Raw genomic sequence first — 17,223 nt, 5'->3', positions numbered from 1 at the left:
TCTCTGACATGTGAACAGCCTTGTTAGCCAAGGCAGCAACGGTAGATGTAGTTCGTGTACGTGTAATACTCTATCACTTGAGCTCCCTGTTGACTCGAGTAAGCATTGCATGACTAACTGCAAAGTTAGCATTTTGATCATTTGATCTTCCTCTGGATTTATTTTAAAGTTCTTTCAATTTTTAATAGTTTCTTCTTTACTTTTAATTGGGATTTTTCACTGTTCTGTTATTGTTCTTGGTCTGTGTGTGTGCGTGCGCGCACGCTTGCTTGTTTGTTCTCCTTGTGTTTTGAATGACTTTCTGTATTCAGGGTAGGCAAATCTATAGAGCCAGCAACTGGATTAATAATTGCCTAGGGGCATGGCTGGGGAGGTTAAGGGGAAAGGGGGAAGTGACAACAATGAGAATGAGAAGAAAATGTTCTGAAATTGGTTGTGGTGACAACTGCACAACTCTTCTTAATACGACTGAAAAATTAGAGTGTGTGATACGTGAAGCACATGCCAATGAAGCTATTTTTCAAAATGTTGAGGTTGAACGTAGCATTCGCTGCTCTGGGATACATCTTCTTTGTCATCCGTCTATCCTCTTTTGTAAGCTGTTCATGTCTTTTGCTCATTTAAAAAAAACGGAACGGCTTGCTTTTTAAGCTCTACTTGTTCCCACCCCACCCCAGCTCCCAATCAACGTTCTCTCTGTTGTTCAGATTGGGTAATCTCTATGATCTAGCTTCAAGTTCACGGATTCTTTTCTCTATTCCCTCTATCTTGCTGCTGAACTGTTCCATGGAGCTATTCACTTTAATTGGTGTATTTCTCAGTTTAGGATTTTCCATCTGGTTCTCTTTTTGTATCTTCCATTTCTTTGTTGCAACTTTCTGTATATCCTCAAGTTTTCTACTGTTCCTTTGCTTTAAACCTGCTTGCATTTGCTCAGAGAGCATTTCTGTGATGGCCCCTGCAAACACCTGCACATTTGTTTATCATGTCATCCTGGTTAGCATCTATTGTTTTCATTCACTTTGGAACTCTCCTGGTTCTTGCTATGACGTTAGGGGACTCCAGAGCATATCTGAACATCTCATGTTCTCTGTCATCCTCTGGGATGGTTGTGGCAAGGTGTAGATAAGTGCCTCCTTATTCTTGCCAGGTGGGGGTCAAAGGCGAGGCTCTCACTAAGCCTTTATAGACAAGCATGAAGGAAGGAGCTCCTGGTAATTGCGAGACCTGGGGCGGGGGGTCCCCATAAGGCTTTCATGGATCGCACCTTGACTATCAGTTGCATGAGTGTCTCATCACTTTTCCCTGGAAACCACCGCAGTCAGGTGCTGAGTGTCCTGAATCTCCTTTAAATTTCCTCTGACACCAGCCCAGTGAGAGAGGGGAAGAGGCTGAAAACGCTCAAAGAGAGTTCTTCACAGATCCTACGGGGACAGGGGTGGGGAAGCCGTGTCCGTAAGCACTTGGCAATAATGACAGGCCTAGCTCCTTGGGATTTGTCTGCTACCAAATGGGAGGAGGCTTGGTGCCTGGTGATTGTCAGGTGAGGGACTGGACTCCTCCTTTCATTTTTTCTGGCAGTGGTAGGACTGGAGGCACAGTGTTTTCCGTGTTATTTGGCTGTAACAGAGCAGTCATTGATGAGACGTGGTCTGTCTCATTGGTTTTCCTTTTATTGGTCCTTCCGCTGGAGGGCGCAGGCTTTGGTGAAGGCTTTTGTTTTTATTGTTAGTACCCACTGATGTGTCCAGGTTGCAGCTTTCTTGTGCACCAAGCCTGGCATATTCAGAAAATGTAAACTCATAGTATCGAGTCCATGCTGCCTCATTGCGATCCCACAGGACAGGGTAGAACTGCTCCCATGAGTTTCCAAGACCGTAACTCTTTACAGGAGTAGAAAGCCCCGTCTTTCACCCATTAAGTGGCTAGTGGTTTCAAACTGCTGACCTTGTAGATTGGAGCCCAACTCGTAACCCGCTAGGTCACCAGGGCTCAGGGGAGGTAAAAAGAGAACCCAAGGAACTCATTATCATGCGTGTCTTTAATACCAGGTCCTGACAAATCTGCCCTGGGCTCCTACACCATTAACATGAGGTCTTCCTTTCAAAGTCTTCCCGTGTTTCTTTTCTATAAAATGTTTTTTCTCTCCGGCCCTTCTGAGATTTCTCACAAAGTGTAATACTAAAGTTGATATGTGTGTGAATAAAATAAGATATCCTAGGAATCTGTTTCCATGGAAACTTAATTTGTTAGTCAACGTAAGAAACTCTAAGACAATGTTTTTTACAAAATAAAGTTAATACTTATTACCCAAGAATATAATTTATTCTAGAATATAAGTGGTGTTTATCTAATCACTTAATGTTTATGGAATTTTACAGAGGTAGTCCAAATTCCACAGCTGTCAAAATCTGCTGCAGTTTTGTCTAATTATCTACCAAACTTTTGGCCAACACGGTGGCCTAGCGTTGGCTAAACTTTCCAAGTGGGCATCTCACTAAGTCTGCTATACACCTGCCTCTGCCTTATTCTCTTTTTAAATGTCATCAAATTCATCCTTAGCAACACCATTGCTACATTCTTCTTTAAGAATTGGCATTCTACACATCATTCTATATCAAGAAAGCCTTGATCCCCTTCCTTAGTGTGTATCGTTCTCACTACTGCACATAATTTCAAAGGCAACTTATTTGAAAAGGTAAGCACACCCTCCTGAGCAATACCCACCATCTTTAAAACAAGGGTGAAACGCCTCTGCAGTAGATAAAGATGATGAAGATGAAGGTGATTACAACAGAGATCACTAATTAGCACTGATCGCAGTGATTTACAGTCATGATGACACCTAATTCTCCAGCCTAGCTGACAAAGTTGGAATGATTCATAATATGTCATTCTTCTTTGACAGACAGGGAAATTGAGATGCACACAGATAAGCTCAGTTCCCAAGGTCACGCAACTAGTTGGTGGTGGCAAAGACAATGCCTTCCATTGTTGTCTTTAATCAGATTTTGTTTGCTGGTTAACATGAAGATGGAAATGGACTGGCTCTTTTCCTCTTGACTGGAAACAATCACAGGAACTCTATGTTCCTCTCTCAGTTTTCCTAAGTAGGTTTTCAAAGACAGTGTTCTAAGACCCTGGTCTTTGCCCTCACTATCATGTCTTCAGGAAGCATGCATGTTTAGACTCCCCTCCCCCCTTTTCATTACAAAATACATGCTTGGTATAAAACTTCAAACTAAAAGGAAATGTATAATATGGATATAAAGTCCATACTTAGCTTATTGCCTAATTGTTCAGAAACACTTCCAGGCTTATTTGTTTTCTGTATGCGGAATTGAATGCACATAGATACAGACACCACAGTGCACATGTAATACACACAGCACATGTGTGAATATGGCTGTTAGGTGTCACTGACTCACAGTGACCTTGTCGATAACAGAATGAATGGTTTTCTGGTCCTGTGCCTTCCTCACCATCGTTATGCTTGAGCCCAGCATTGTGTTCACTGTGTTGCTTCATCTCATATCATTGAGAGTCTTCCTCTTTTGTTTCCTGACCCTGTACCAAGCCTGATGTCTTTCTCTCACAGTCGGTTCCTCTCAATGATATGTACTGTGGAAGGAAGATAGTCCCTTACTCTCCTGGCCTTTATGAAGCAGTTGTGCTGTATTTCCTCCAAGATCTGTTGATGTTTCTAGAAAGCCAAGACGTGCTCCGGCTCTTTGCTAACACCACGACTTGAGAGCATCAATTCTCCTGTGGTTTTCCGTTTTATAGTGCAACTTTTACACTTATTATGAGGAGTACCTTGGCTTGGAGCAGGCACACCTTATTCATGAAAGTGATATTTTTGTTTTTCAACACATTAAAGAAAGGTTTCTTTTACAGCAAATGTGTCCAGTGCATGATGCCATTTGATTTGTTGTCTGCTGCTCTCCTGGGTACTAATTGCTAACCCAAGAAGAGTGAAATCATTAATAAATTCAATGTCTTCCTTTATTTACCATGATGCTTTTTTACTGGTTGACTTGCAAGAATGTCAGTCTTTGAATTCTGTGTAATCCATACAAAAGGCTTTCTTTCACTTTCCTTGTGAAGTACTTCAGGTCATCTTCACACATGTATGGCATATATATGTGTGTGTGTGCGTAAAACACACATGAGGGGACTTCATTAAGTTTGCGGAAAAACAGCATGAAAAGGCAGTGCATTGGGGCCAGCCCCAATCCCACATATGTGGACCCCCTCCAACCCCCACAAGAATGTACTTCAGATGACAGAAATGAAGCTGCCACTCAGGGAGAGGGATACTTCTGATCAGGAGCAAATGAAGAGTGAACGAGAGAGGGTGGAAAACATCCTGGCCCACCAAGCCTCAAGGATGATATTCCTGCTCAGGGCAGACAATGCACAGAGAAGATATAGGTCCGGCCCCACCACAAGCCATGACGTCTCTCAATGACCCATAGCGCTATGGAGGACAACGCTAGAGAAACAGTGTGGTAATTGTGCCCAATCTGACCCCACCACACTGGGGCCAAACATTAGGGCATGCAACAGAGCAGCAAGGGGAGCGAAGCACAGAGTCCCCCAGAAATACCAAACATAGACTTTGGGGCCAAGGCATGGCAACCCATCAGACTCGACTGGAAAACACTCCTAAAGGTCAACCGACAGACCTGGAATTATTTATAGGATTTTCTTTGATTGTTGTTGGCTTTTTGTTGTTGTTATTGGTGCTTTGGTTTCTTTTTTCTTTTGTTGTTATATTTTGCTTTGTCTTGTTTTTATGCTCATAATTGTTGTTGCATGTCTATCTAGATAAGATCGGTGGGATAAAAAATCCACAGCAGAAAACAACAGGACCAACAGCTCTGGGGGGACAGGGGAGAGGGGGTGGCAGGGGAAAGGAAGGGGGATGCCAAGAAACACAGGGACAAGGGAACAACAAGTGATCTAAAATCAATAGGGAGGAGGGCATAGGATGCCTTGATCAAGGACAATGTAGCCAAGAAGAATTACTGAAACCCAAATGAAGGTTAAACATGATAGTGGGACAAGAGGAAAGCAAAAGGAAATAGAGGAAAAAACTAGGAGACAAAGGACATTTATAGAGGTCCAAATACAGGTATGTACCTCTTTAAATAAACTTATATATAAGGATAGGGAAACAGATCTATATACATATACTTATTTGTTAAATAGCAAGGCAGCAGATATACATTGGGCCTCCACTCAAGTACTCCCTCAATGCAAGAACACTGTTCTTATAACCCAGCATCCTGTGATGTTCACCTTTCCTGACACTATCGCTGAAGACAAAATGGGTGCATAAGCAAAGGTGGTGAAGAAAGCTGATGGTGCCTGGCTATCAAAAGATATAGGATGTGGGGTCTTAAGGGCTTGAAGGTAAACAAGTGGCCATCTCACTGAGAAGCAATAAAGCCCACATGGAAGAAGCACACCAGCCTGTGTGATCATGAGGAATCAGGAATCAAGTATCAGGCATCAAAGACCCAGGACAAAAAATCATATCGATGTGAATGAAGGGGAGGGTGGCATGGAGACCCAAAGCCCATCTGTAGGCAACTGGACATTGTCTACAGAAGGAAGTGATGAGCCAGTCAGAATGCAGTATAGCACTGATGAAACACACAACTTTCCTCTAGTTCTTTAATGCTTCCTCTCTACCCTTCCCAACTGTCATGACCCCAAGTCTACCTTACAAACCCTGCTAGATCAGAGCATGTACACTGGTTCAGACAAGAGCTGAAAACACAGGGAAGCCATGACAGGTAAGCCCCTCATGACCAATAATGAGAGTAGTGATACCAGGATCGACATATAACCCCCTCCTAGGGGGACGGACAACAGAAAAGTGGTTGAAGGGAGACAGTGGTCGGTGTAAGATATGAAAAATAACAATAATTTATAAATTATCAAGGGATCATGAGAAAGGAAAAGTGGGGGAGGGGTGAGGCTGATACCAAAGGCTCCATAGAAAGAAAATGTTTTGAAAATGATGATTGGCAACATATGTACAAATGTGCTCAACACAATGGATGGATGAATGGATTATGATAAGAGTTGTACGAGCCCCCAATAAAATGATCTTTTAAAAAAAGGTAGTGCATTTTTTCCAGGAACCTTTGAAGCCCCTTTGCATGCTACGAAATTGAGGTATTATTTAAATAGCTCTGTAGTGGTCTCCCTTTCCTATATTGTTCACATAACAGTATACTGTCAACTTTTTTCTCTCAGTACTATATTTACCTAGACTTTCTCTCCTTCTCTCTTAAATCCTAATTTACCATGCTCCTTTCCTTTTGTGGTGTACATATGCAGGAGATCACTGTGATAATAGGACAGAAGTATGATATTCTAAAAATTGACCATTGCTGATTAGAAAGATTATATAACTTAGACTTTTCACAGTGATTTCATTGATGTCAGTTCTTTCCTTCTTCAGTATGGGCTTTGTATTAAACGTTCATGTATAAAGAGCTCAAGTTTCGTAATAGTGAAAGATGCTTCACATGTGCATGTTCTCACACTTCAATCCTAGGCCTTCCACTATGTACAACATGCACCTGTAAAACAGTCAAAGGCCTCAATGCAGAATAAAGAATGGCTAAAAGGAAACATGGCAAATAGTTCATGATTTTGGCAAATTTCTTACCTCTTACACCAAATCACAATTACACACTCACAAAGTAATACACTAGACTTCATCAAAATTAAGTTTCTGTTATTCAAAGGATACTATTAAGGTAATGAAAAGAAAAGCCAAACTTGGGGGGAAATTCAAATTCCATTCAGGCTTCAAAAAGTTCGTGGGAACCGTTCATTATCTTTTAACTTTTCCACAAACTTTATGAATGCTCTTCATATATAAGATAAAGAAATGCATCCAGGGTAAATGAAGAGCTCCTACATCTCAAGACAACTGCAATGTCTTTTAAAAATTGAGTTAGTAGAGGACTTATTTTTAATGGCTACATGTGCTCAGTACATATAAAATCAAACTCACTGCCATCAAGTCAATCTGGCTCCTGAGGACTCTCCAGGACAGGGTAGAATTGCCGTGTGGGTTTCAGAGACGGCAAATCTTTACGAGAGTAGAGCGCCTCATCTCTCTCCTAAGAAGTGGCTAGTGATTTTGAACTGCTGACCTACAGACTAGCAACCCAACAAGTAACCCACTACGCCACCAGGGCTCCTGCGCTCTGTATCTATGATACCATTATTTACATATATCCTAATTTAGTTGTCTAATCCTTTAGCACAATTGCGAATGTCATGCATCCTCATGCATTCAGACTCAGTGGCCTGGAGTGGTATGGCCAGTTACCCTCCTGTGTGCATGTGGAGAGTGTTAAACCACGTGAGAGACTCCCCTCAGTGTGTAATCATCCTTTTAAAATTTACTTCGTCTCTGAAGCTACAAGAGGGAAGGGTGGAAGGGAAAGAAGGAGAGGGTGAGATGCCGGCATTAATAATGTTATACTTTACTCTATAAAATAGACTTCTCCATTCTCGGTATAGGCCATCTCCCAGTTTTCAGGTAGAGGACCTAAGTTATCCTCTGCAGAAAGAGGTAGGTATTGAGGAAACTTCTGAGAAGGGTCCGTGATGGGGGCAGCAGCGGTGCTACAGTTCACAGGTGGTAGTGCTGTCTCCCGGAGAGTGTGCTCGTCTTGGTCACCGGAATCGGCTGCTCCGTCACATGGGGGAGAAAGAGAGAGGGGGAAGGGGCAGGGTTATTCACGGATCACACTCTAAACCCAATGAAGCGCTGGTACGAGTTGCCATCGCATCAAGTTCGGCTCACTGCAACATGATAGGGCCCAGTAGCCCCACCCCGCAGGGTTTCCCGCGCTGTTGGACTGGAACTGGCCACCATGTCTGCATGCCCTCAGAGACCGGGTTGGGTTTGAACTGTCAACGCTTTGTTAAGCTCATCGCTGGGCCACTGTGCCACCAGGCTCCCCAGTGGAACACACTACTGGAAAGCCCTCAAGCTTGCCTAATTGCTGCTCATTGACTCTGCCTTCTGTTCCCTGTTGATGGCTGTTTGTTGATTGGGAGTATCAAAATAATCCTCACATTTATTTTACCTGAAAGAATACACGGAGAGAAGCACACTCCAAAAGCATTATTCACACACTTTGAAATGCCAAACAGGAAACCGTTCATGACTCAAACTCGGAAGTCACTAAAGTTTAAGAAGACCATCGGAACACAACCTGTGCCGCCCTCTCAGGCCACAGGCACTGCTTTGTTTAGTGACGGAGAGGCCTTTGGGGGAAAGAGAAAAGCTAGAGATGGAAACACAGACAGAGTGGCATTACCGTCCTTCCAGCATCGATTACTTCAAAGGTTTTGATAGGTAACGACAGAGATCAAAGTCTCCCAGAATATCAGCTGGAGAGGAGACCTCAGCTTAAGGTATGAAGACAACTCCAGCAGTGGGTCCGCTTTGAGCCCCTGGCGGGAAAGGGAACAGATGCTCCAGGGAAAGCTTCCCCAGAGTAGCCCCAGGTGGGCCCATGGCTGGACTTGGATTTGAAGAGGAGGCTCTAAGTTTGTGTGTCTCTTTGCCTTTGGATTAACTAGAGGCTTCAAGAGGTGATGTCATTGAGTTACTGCAAATGACACGGTTGACATTCAGCTGAGTTTTTACAGAAGACGATGATATTAAATGTCAATCTCCGTGGGGCTTTAAGACACAACAATCGGGGATGCAGTTCTTTCCTATTTCCCAGAGTGACTCTCTTGAAGGCATTTCTTATTTACTGAAAGCAAACTGACTCATAATTAAAAGGCCATTTTCAAGTCTTCCTCTGATAAGTAGCTCCCAGTGACATACAAACGACCGAAGCAAATCCCACAGTTATTGAGGACACGCCGAGCTCACCGGATAACACCTCCATAAAGACACCCACTACCTTGGAGGAGCCTCTGTGTGACCTTCCCTGCCCTGTATTATCCCCAGCTCAGATGTCCCTCCAGGTCTATGTGGTCCAGGTGGGAGAGGAATCCAGGAACCAAGTGTACTTCTCGCTCCTGCTGGGAGCGTTCGGAGTGCTTTCCCTCTCTGGTCTTTGAGATTTAGTCAGCAATAGATACATATCTGAAAGGAAATGAATCAGAAGATCACCTTGAAGCTGACATGTTCTCAGGCTACATGTCCTGAGGCGGTCCACACACAGCAGGACAAGAGCTGCTTGAGAATTAAGCTCATGGGAAGGAGAGCAGAGACTAAGGAGGGCAAAAGCTGCCCAATCAGATGGAGCCTCTTATCATATCCCAGCCGAAGTCAAGGCCATTCCAGATTTCTTTAGTTACTTGTTCGCCCAACTTCCCTTTCCTGCTTACACCAATTTGAGTTGGTTTATGGACTAGTATCCGGGTGCCCTGATTAATGAAACAGCTGTAGGTTGGAAGGACATGGAAGGAAATCAGGCCGACCTGAAGGAAACAAACGTTTTGGAATCACTCACAGGACAATAAATCGAATTAGATAAATGGTAAGGCTGCACATTTTTACATGTTTTTAAAGCAACAGGTGCTCCCAGAACCACACTCTGAGGTCAAAGGCACATCAGTGCTGAGCAGAACAGAAAGGGCAAGTACGGTGGGAAAACAATGGTTGGAAGGCCCCACTTTCTCTCGGGGCTAATTCTTTGGGGGGGGACTGGAACCTGTCATGTGGCACAATCAACAGAATGTCTGGCTATTAGGAGGGCTGTTGCCCTGTAGAAGGAGCCCTGGGGACCAGGTGGGCTGGTGCGGGGCTGCTAACCGCAAAGTGGGTCGTTCAAACCTCTCGGCTGCTCCTCGGGAGAAAGGAGAGGCTGTCTGCTTCTGGAAAGAGTGACAGTGTGCAAGACCTTACGTAGGGTTGGCACTCTGCGACAGGATCAACATGATGGCAGTGGGCTTAGCTTTGGTTTTTGGGGTGTCGTGCCTGAAAGCTGGCATGGTGCAGCCTCTGAGCACAGATGTCTATGCCCACCCATGCAGGCCAGAGGCACAGTGAGGAGTGCCCGGATGGGGCACTGGAGAGAGGGCACCTTGCCGGAAACGAAGACTATTTCAGGGCCAGTAGAGTTTGTGGCCTGGGGAGAAATGGACTCAGGGTTGTCGACTGTGGATTTTTTCAAGAGTCCGTGGAAGTCGTGTTTATGTAAATCTCCGGATGCTTACAATTGCAGTTTCCTTAAAAACAATGCAGTGGAGTACAAGCATGAAGCGAAATGCGGTGGGCCCCCAAACAATGACTGCAAGGCTGGAGTGCCAGAGCTGGAATGCTGACTTTGCCTTTGACTCACTGGCACCCTGCATAAGCTTCCTGGAGAGGGGGCATACTAACAGCCCCTAGCTCCCAGGACTGTGGGGGGAGTAAGTGAGTTCAGTTCGGTAAAGCACTCTGCAGAGTCAGTGGCTCACAGTAACATGAGATAAATGTTCATCGTCATCATCACCACCCTCAGCATTATCCTTCTCACTACCATCCTGGGCGTAGTTACATAATTTCATGTCAACTTGAAAATATGTAAAAGTGGAGGCCTGGAGGCTAGCCTGTCTACCAGGTCACAGCCCGATGGTGTCTCCTTGTGGCCATGGCCTTCTCATAAAGAACTGTCTGGGGAACCTTCCATCTCTCTCTGCCTTCGCCTTCCGACTGGCGGGCCACCCGGGGCCCTGTGAGAGCCCTGTGACGGTCCCACTGCTGTCACAGGAAGGCAGCCTCCAACAGCTGAAGGGTCCGTAGGTACAACTGTACAGTTAAGTTATAATATATAAAGAGTATAGTCAAGTCAAAGAGAACAGGAACGATACGAGAGAGTAAAATAAAGGAGTCAGACACATTTTATAGTAGCATGCTTACCTCAGGCCCTCTTGGTGGTCCACATGGAGGGAGGAGAAGAGAGGGAATCTTTACTATCTTGGGACATGTATAGATATCTTGGGACATGTATAGACAGCCATAAGACATGCATATTCGGTAGTTACATATGTCACAAGGTGGGTGATATCTACATTAAGGTCCCTGAGCTCACAGGTGAGGAAACCAAATAGCCACATTGAGGGAAAGTGTGAGGGGGCTGGGTGACACGGCAGAAGAGATAGGGTGTCTGCTTCTTCAGGGAGAGAAATTCAACCACGTGCTTACTTTAAGGCAGCATAGCTGTTAGGGGAGAATCTGTGGGGAACGATATTTAAAATGGGATAATGTACTTGGACTTTATCTCTAAGTGACCAAAGTGGAGGCTTTCCCATGGTGGAATACTACCTTTCCGGATTCCCTCTGTTATAAGTTAGGGAATCATGTCATAGTTCCCTCAGTGTTAATTTCCCTCACACTGCCTGTGATTTTCCTGCATCCTGCATCATTGCATGTGGCTGTGTGAGTCGGAAAAGGGACCTTATAGACTAGTATCGGGCTTATGAACTTGAGTTAGACTGGGCTGGGATGTTTTCTCGATATACAATTACTTCTTGATATAAAGCTCTTTCTTACATATATGAGTGCCAGTGGATTTGTTCCTCTAGTCAACCCAGCCTAACCTAGTCCTCAAAATCAATATTGTGAATATTTAACTGCGGGCCAGCTCTAGTTCCAGGCCACCAATTTGTTCCAATAAGTAGGAAAAGAATAGCTTTTGATACAAAGACTGATCAAATCAAAATGTTGCTTCTTTCTGAGTCACTTTGGAAGGCATATAGCCGTCCTGAGCCTCAGTGTCCGCACTGGTCAAATAGATACAGTGTACCTGCCACGGAGGCAGAAGGAAGCCATCACACAAAGTGCTTCGTCCTAGTACGTGGTCCTGGGACACAAACGTCCCAAGTCAGCCATCAACTCTCATGGGAACCTAAAGAGGCAGCAAAAGGCCAGGGCAGAAGTAGATGTGCAATAGTTTCATTTCACAATGTAAGTAGACCATTTTCATAGGAGCTAGATGTAACAGAAAAAGAAAGTCATGGGAGTGGGAGGGCCACTACATCCCAAATGAGAGACAGCCTCAGTTTAACACTAAGCATGTACAATTCGTGGCTTTAAAAAAAATCTGTGTACAGAAAGTCTGACTGTGCCAAAGGCACATCTACTCAGTGGGAAGCTTTCCAGACAATTTGAATTTTCTGGAGAGAGAGAACAAAAAAAAAATTCTTCCAGCAACCGGACTTTATTTTAAATGATCTAAATGTTTGTTTTTACATAAAGTGCCTTCCCTGCCTTCATTCCAGTCCAACCGAACTTTAATCAATCCCATTCTCAGAAAGGAAACAGGGAGTCTGAGAAAGAAAAGTCAATGCAGACAGAGGGTAGATGAATGAATTCCCAGTCACGTCATGGCTTTACTTAGACCCAGGCTCTTTGTTTCAATAACTCTGGCATTTACTTTATCAAGCATGTGGGAACACTGCTATCTCCTGCTTAATGGCGAATCCTCTTAACTGGTAAATCTAAACAAGGCAGGGAGTAAGACATTTGGAAAGGCAGACCAGAGGGGGAAACAGCTTGAGGTGCCATTGTTGAGCACTGCCTTGTGCATGTGCTCTTTGAACCTCGTCCTCCTTGTGATCATCTGCAAAATGGGAAAGACAGCATACCTGGCTTACTGTTCTTTCCGGAATACCAGGAGACTTATCGAATGCATTATAAACAGTAGACTGGTAGGCACAACAATTGCATTCATAATATATCAGAAGTTTCCAAGCATTTACACACACACACACACACACACACACACACACACACACACACACGGCCTTTCAATGGTGACTTGAAAAACATCAGCTTATAACCCAAAAGAGAATTCCAAAGCTTATTTCAACATGCTCACTGGTTTGTGTGTATCCCTCACTGGAACATAGCTGGTCAAAATCTTTGAGCTGCCACAGAATTGCTGAGGCTGATTGAAAATCAAACCAGGTAGTCCCCCTTTCTGGGCTGAAATGACAGCTTTGACAGTCACTGGCTTTGCGATCCCGCACCAGCTATTTGGCTGCTTTTAGCAAAGTGCCTGCCACATCGTCAGCACTTGAGAAATATTAGCCCTTACGATAATTATTATCTCTTGACATTCCAAAGGAATGGTTTCTCACTACTGACGATGCAGAGAAAGCGCCAGCCACCTGATGCTCAGCAGCCTGCTGCTGGACAAGATCCCTATAAAATCCATTTGAACAACACTTTCTCCCTCTTGGAGGCGGTAACAGTTGAAAGAGCTTCCTTTCAGAGGTGGCGGTTTGTTCTGGTTTCCAAGTTGTCTGTAAGGAACGAGATGTTTTAACACACGGGTTTGCTTCAATAACTGTGTGCTGTGAGTGTTCCCTTCCAAGGGTTTCTTTTAGGTCTATCCGTTGGGTTCCCATTCGTAGAGTATTGGCTGTTCAATTGTCTGTCCTCTGGTGAGTGCTTGGGATGTCTGCTCATTCTAGAGCACCAGCCTCAATCACCAGTTAGAGCCCGGCAGTAGGGGCTATCTCCCTAGGCTGTGTCTGGCCAGGAGGCTCCTTGCTCTCTTGCCTGCACACGTTCCTAATAGTACTTAAGCCAAACTTCATGTCAAACGTATTGCTATCGAGTCAATGGCAACTCACAGTGACCCTATAGGACAGAGCAGAACTTCCCCGGTGCATTTCCCAGACTGTGATTCTTTAAGGGAATAGAAAGCCCCGTCTTTCTTCTCGGGGGCAATTGGTGGTTTCGAACTGCTAGCCTTTCAGATTGTAGCCCAAGGTGGAAGGTCTGTTATGTCAGTACCTGTTTTCTCTTTCAAAAGATCCTAACAGAAAGTGGCTAAAACAGTAGCAACAGCAGGTCATTAAAACTACTGAGTGGAATACTGTATTTTTAAAGTCTCCACGCTGTTTCTAAATTTGGATATAATGCCCATGTCTTTAACCTCGAAGGTCCAACCAGGGGTCAGCACCCCTTTATGATGCTGCCAAGCTATGCTCAAGCACCCAGTGGCCAGTATAAAATACTTTGATACAGTTTCACATACACATTTCAGAGACCACATGAAGCCAATTATTTGAAAGAATGAGGATAAGTTAGTGTATGGCAGATTGTCAGCTGTTACAATTGCAGTTTTGTAAGTGAGGGGGCGTTAATTTGGCATATTTCTTAGATATTGAGGATGCCCCATCACACATATATCTCAGGGTGTTCGCTGTGCATCCTGTCAGCTTTCTTGGTGTTACGGTACCTGCCTAACGGAGACCATCAGGCAAAACCAAGCTTTCTGTTCTCTGCAAATCATGTCGATGGGACTGAGTTTTAGCAATGGTGGCTGGGTACCTAAGTGTTTTCTTCATGCCACGGTTTCAAATGGGGATTTTAAGTCTTCTAAGGCAATTTGTACGGATTGAGACTTCTAGCATTTAGAAATAGGAAATGTCTCAAGCCACCCCATAGTCAACAACTTTTACTTTCTCCTTGTTTTCTACCAAGATATCTACTTCACCCATAAAAGACAGAAAAAGATGCTTGTACCTCTTAGGAACCAAGTCAGCTTAGCAGAACTGTTCAATTCACTACATGCTAGCTAACCCCTGGGTCTTTGGTTTCCGTGCCCATGAGAATGTTTTGAGTCACATCACAATTTGTTATCCTTATTTAATGAAAGATCAAAACATGTAAGAATAACCTATTTAAAAAAATAAATGTTGGCCTCCCCACCCCTTTTTTATCATTAGCATTCATTTCAGCAAGGATGACTAAAAATGAAGTCGTCCTGAGTGAATACAGAAAATCAGCTTGTTTTTCCACATGTATATGAAAAAGATGGCAAACATCTTCCAGATATTGCAAATATAGTTCAGCTACTGGCCTAACCCCCAGGGGGGAAATAGACATTTTCGTGGAATTGAATTAGCTAGAAGAGGGAAGTGAGGCACAAACTACTGCAAGCCAGTCACTTACCAATAAAAGAGGGTAGGTAGCATGTGCCTGCCAAGACAGCCGGCAAGAACTAAGCCAGGTGAAGGAATAAGATCCTCTCCTTGTTTACCTCGTGCTTCTGGTAGGAGGTGTGGGGTTACTACAATGACAGTGGACGGGGGAACAACTGCTTCTGTGGCTTTACGCTTCTGCACACGGCTTTGTGGGAACACTCCACTTTTGGATAGTGCGGCAACCCCCACGTAGACACACACACACACACACACACACACACACACACACATTTTGGAGAGAAATAAACAATGGGTATTTTTTTTAAACCCGTTTGCAAACATACTTCCTTCTTATATCCCCTTTAAGATATTTGGGTGAACTTAAAATATTGTTGTCCAAAAGAAGCACGGAGGAGCACAGTCTTCCTTGGTGAAGAAGATGAAGGAAAGGATCATCTCTAAACCCTGTGTGGTCCAACTCCCAATTCTGTGAAGCCTACGGAATTCACACACGAGCAGCAGGGGTGTCCCGCTCTGACCACAAACTCCCCCCGCCCCTCCCCCCGCCCCCTGGGACCATGGAGGGAGGGGGTCTCCGTCTGGCCTTTACCTGTAAAGCTACTGTTCATTTCAGGAACGTCATCCTCCTCCTCATTCTCCGCATGGGCTATGCCAGCATTTTGCATATCATTGTAAGACTTGGTGCGCTTCGGGGTCGACAGCGTGGAGCCCGACTGAAGGCCCTGCAAGGCATCCGTTGTGATCAGTTTCCCACTGACTGGCTGGCTCGGAGGTTTGGGTGTCCCATAATAGTTTCCTAGGTGATGGAGACACACATTTGCATGTTTCAAAGAGAATACTTTTGTTTTTAAGACTTCACATCCAAATCTGTTGGCACATTAAAAAAAAAAATTAAACCGGAAAACCAGAACAAACTGTACTTCATCTCTGGAATGGATTAGAAAGATGTCTTCCCTAAGCCGGTGCATTCAGAGCCGGGGAGGAAAAGTAGAATTTATTTTGGCGCCAGGAGCCGACTAGGGCTTAAACAAAGGGGGAAGTGGTAAATAGCAAAATTTCATCCTCATTACATTTGAATTTCAATTTATCACCTTTTAAAACATATTCACTAGTCTCATGCTGAATCTGATTCAGAGTGAGCCCCACAAAAAAAATAAATATATTCATTGCTGCCGGCACCTTTACAAGCCTAAAAGGTCGAGGCCAGCTTCCGTCAGTAAGGGGACTCTTTAAGAGGGGACGAGGGCAAGATTTAAAAAGGGGGACAGTGAACACCACGTGGCACCTCTCTAACTGAATGGCAGGCTTGACTCTCAGGGTCAGTAGGGGCGGGGACAAGCTCTTGCCAAGTCTGAACAGAAAGCACTGTGACTCTCCATAGGAGTCGCTATTTTAGGGCTGGCCCATCTTTATTTTCAGCTACTCCCTCCCGACGTTTGGAGCAGTACTCGGAACAGTTTGTAAGGTGGAATTTGTATTTTATTTTAAAATTTTCAAATACTATGTAAGTGTTTAATGTGCACTACAAAAATCTTATCTCGTAAATCAAGGTAGTGATTTACAGTTTCCTGTAAAAATTAAGGTAGATGGCAATGAAACAAGTTGGATTTTTAAAGCGATACTGTAAAAAAATCAACTGGTTTATTGCTTAAAGACTGAAAAAGAGAGCTCTGTGGATATCATTAAGAAATTAATCAATGGTAAAATATAACTGAAGGTAGTGATCAGAGTTTTCTCTTGAAAGCTTAAGTAAAAAGCGATCTATCTTAAAGAAAACATTCAGTAAATGACATTATAGTCATAGATGAACTGGTTCATGGAAATAGTTCACAGATGACTACAGTTTGGAAACCCCGCTCATAATAGAAAACACTCAGTGACCGCGTGGAAAACAAATCAATAAGCAAAAATCAACGTCCTCGCGTAATTGATGTGTTACAGTAATTTGGATGAGCCCTTCCTTGTCTCTTAAGCATGGTTTGTAATTCTACACTGAATAAAACAAAATTTGAAAATAATTATAAATTCTGTATACAGGGATTCGCCTTAAGGATTCTACCTCAATCCTCTGTACATAATAACATTAAAAAATTCAACTTAGTGTATAAGCAAGAAAGCAAAGACAACCCCCACCAACACAATCATGAAGATTAAATAATGCAACCTTTTGCATAATTTGGAAGGCGCACCGAGCATAATTTGTTTCAATTAATCTTCATCATTATCATCTTAATTTCCATTTTAGGAAGAAGACTTAATAATGTGCCCTTACGACATAAC

General features: G+C 43.8%; 1 protein-coding gene across 16 annotated transcripts in view; it reads right to left on the bottom strand.

Moving 5' to 3' along the window:
* The window catches only part of MAGI1 (membrane associated guanylate kinase, WW and PDZ domain containing 1), a 728,953-nt gene that overhangs the window by 104,418 nt on the left and 607,312 nt on the right, over positions 1-17,223 (bottom strand). For all 16 annotated transcript variants that reach the window (XM_075549926.1, XM_075549927.1, XM_075549933.1 and 13 more), the window contains exons 4-5: positions 15,533-15,739; positions 7,522-7,723 (exon numbers count right to left, since the gene is read on the bottom strand). In XM_075549926.1, coding sequence (XP_075406041.1) covers positions 7,522-7,723; positions 15,533-15,739 — 409 coding nt within the window. The remainder of the gene's footprint in view (positions 1-7,521; positions 7,724-15,532; positions 15,740-17,223) is intronic.

Source organism: Tenrec ecaudatus, chromosome 5 (assembly GCF_050624435.1).
Source record: "Tenrec ecaudatus isolate mTenEca1 chromosome 5, mTenEca1.hap1, whole genome shotgun sequence".
Lineage (NCBI taxonomy): Eukaryota > Metazoa > Chordata > Mammalia > Afrosoricida > Tenrecidae > Tenrec > Tenrec ecaudatus.
Note: the sequence above shows the minus strand (reverse complement) of the source record. Positions and strands in the feature narration are given on the sequence as shown.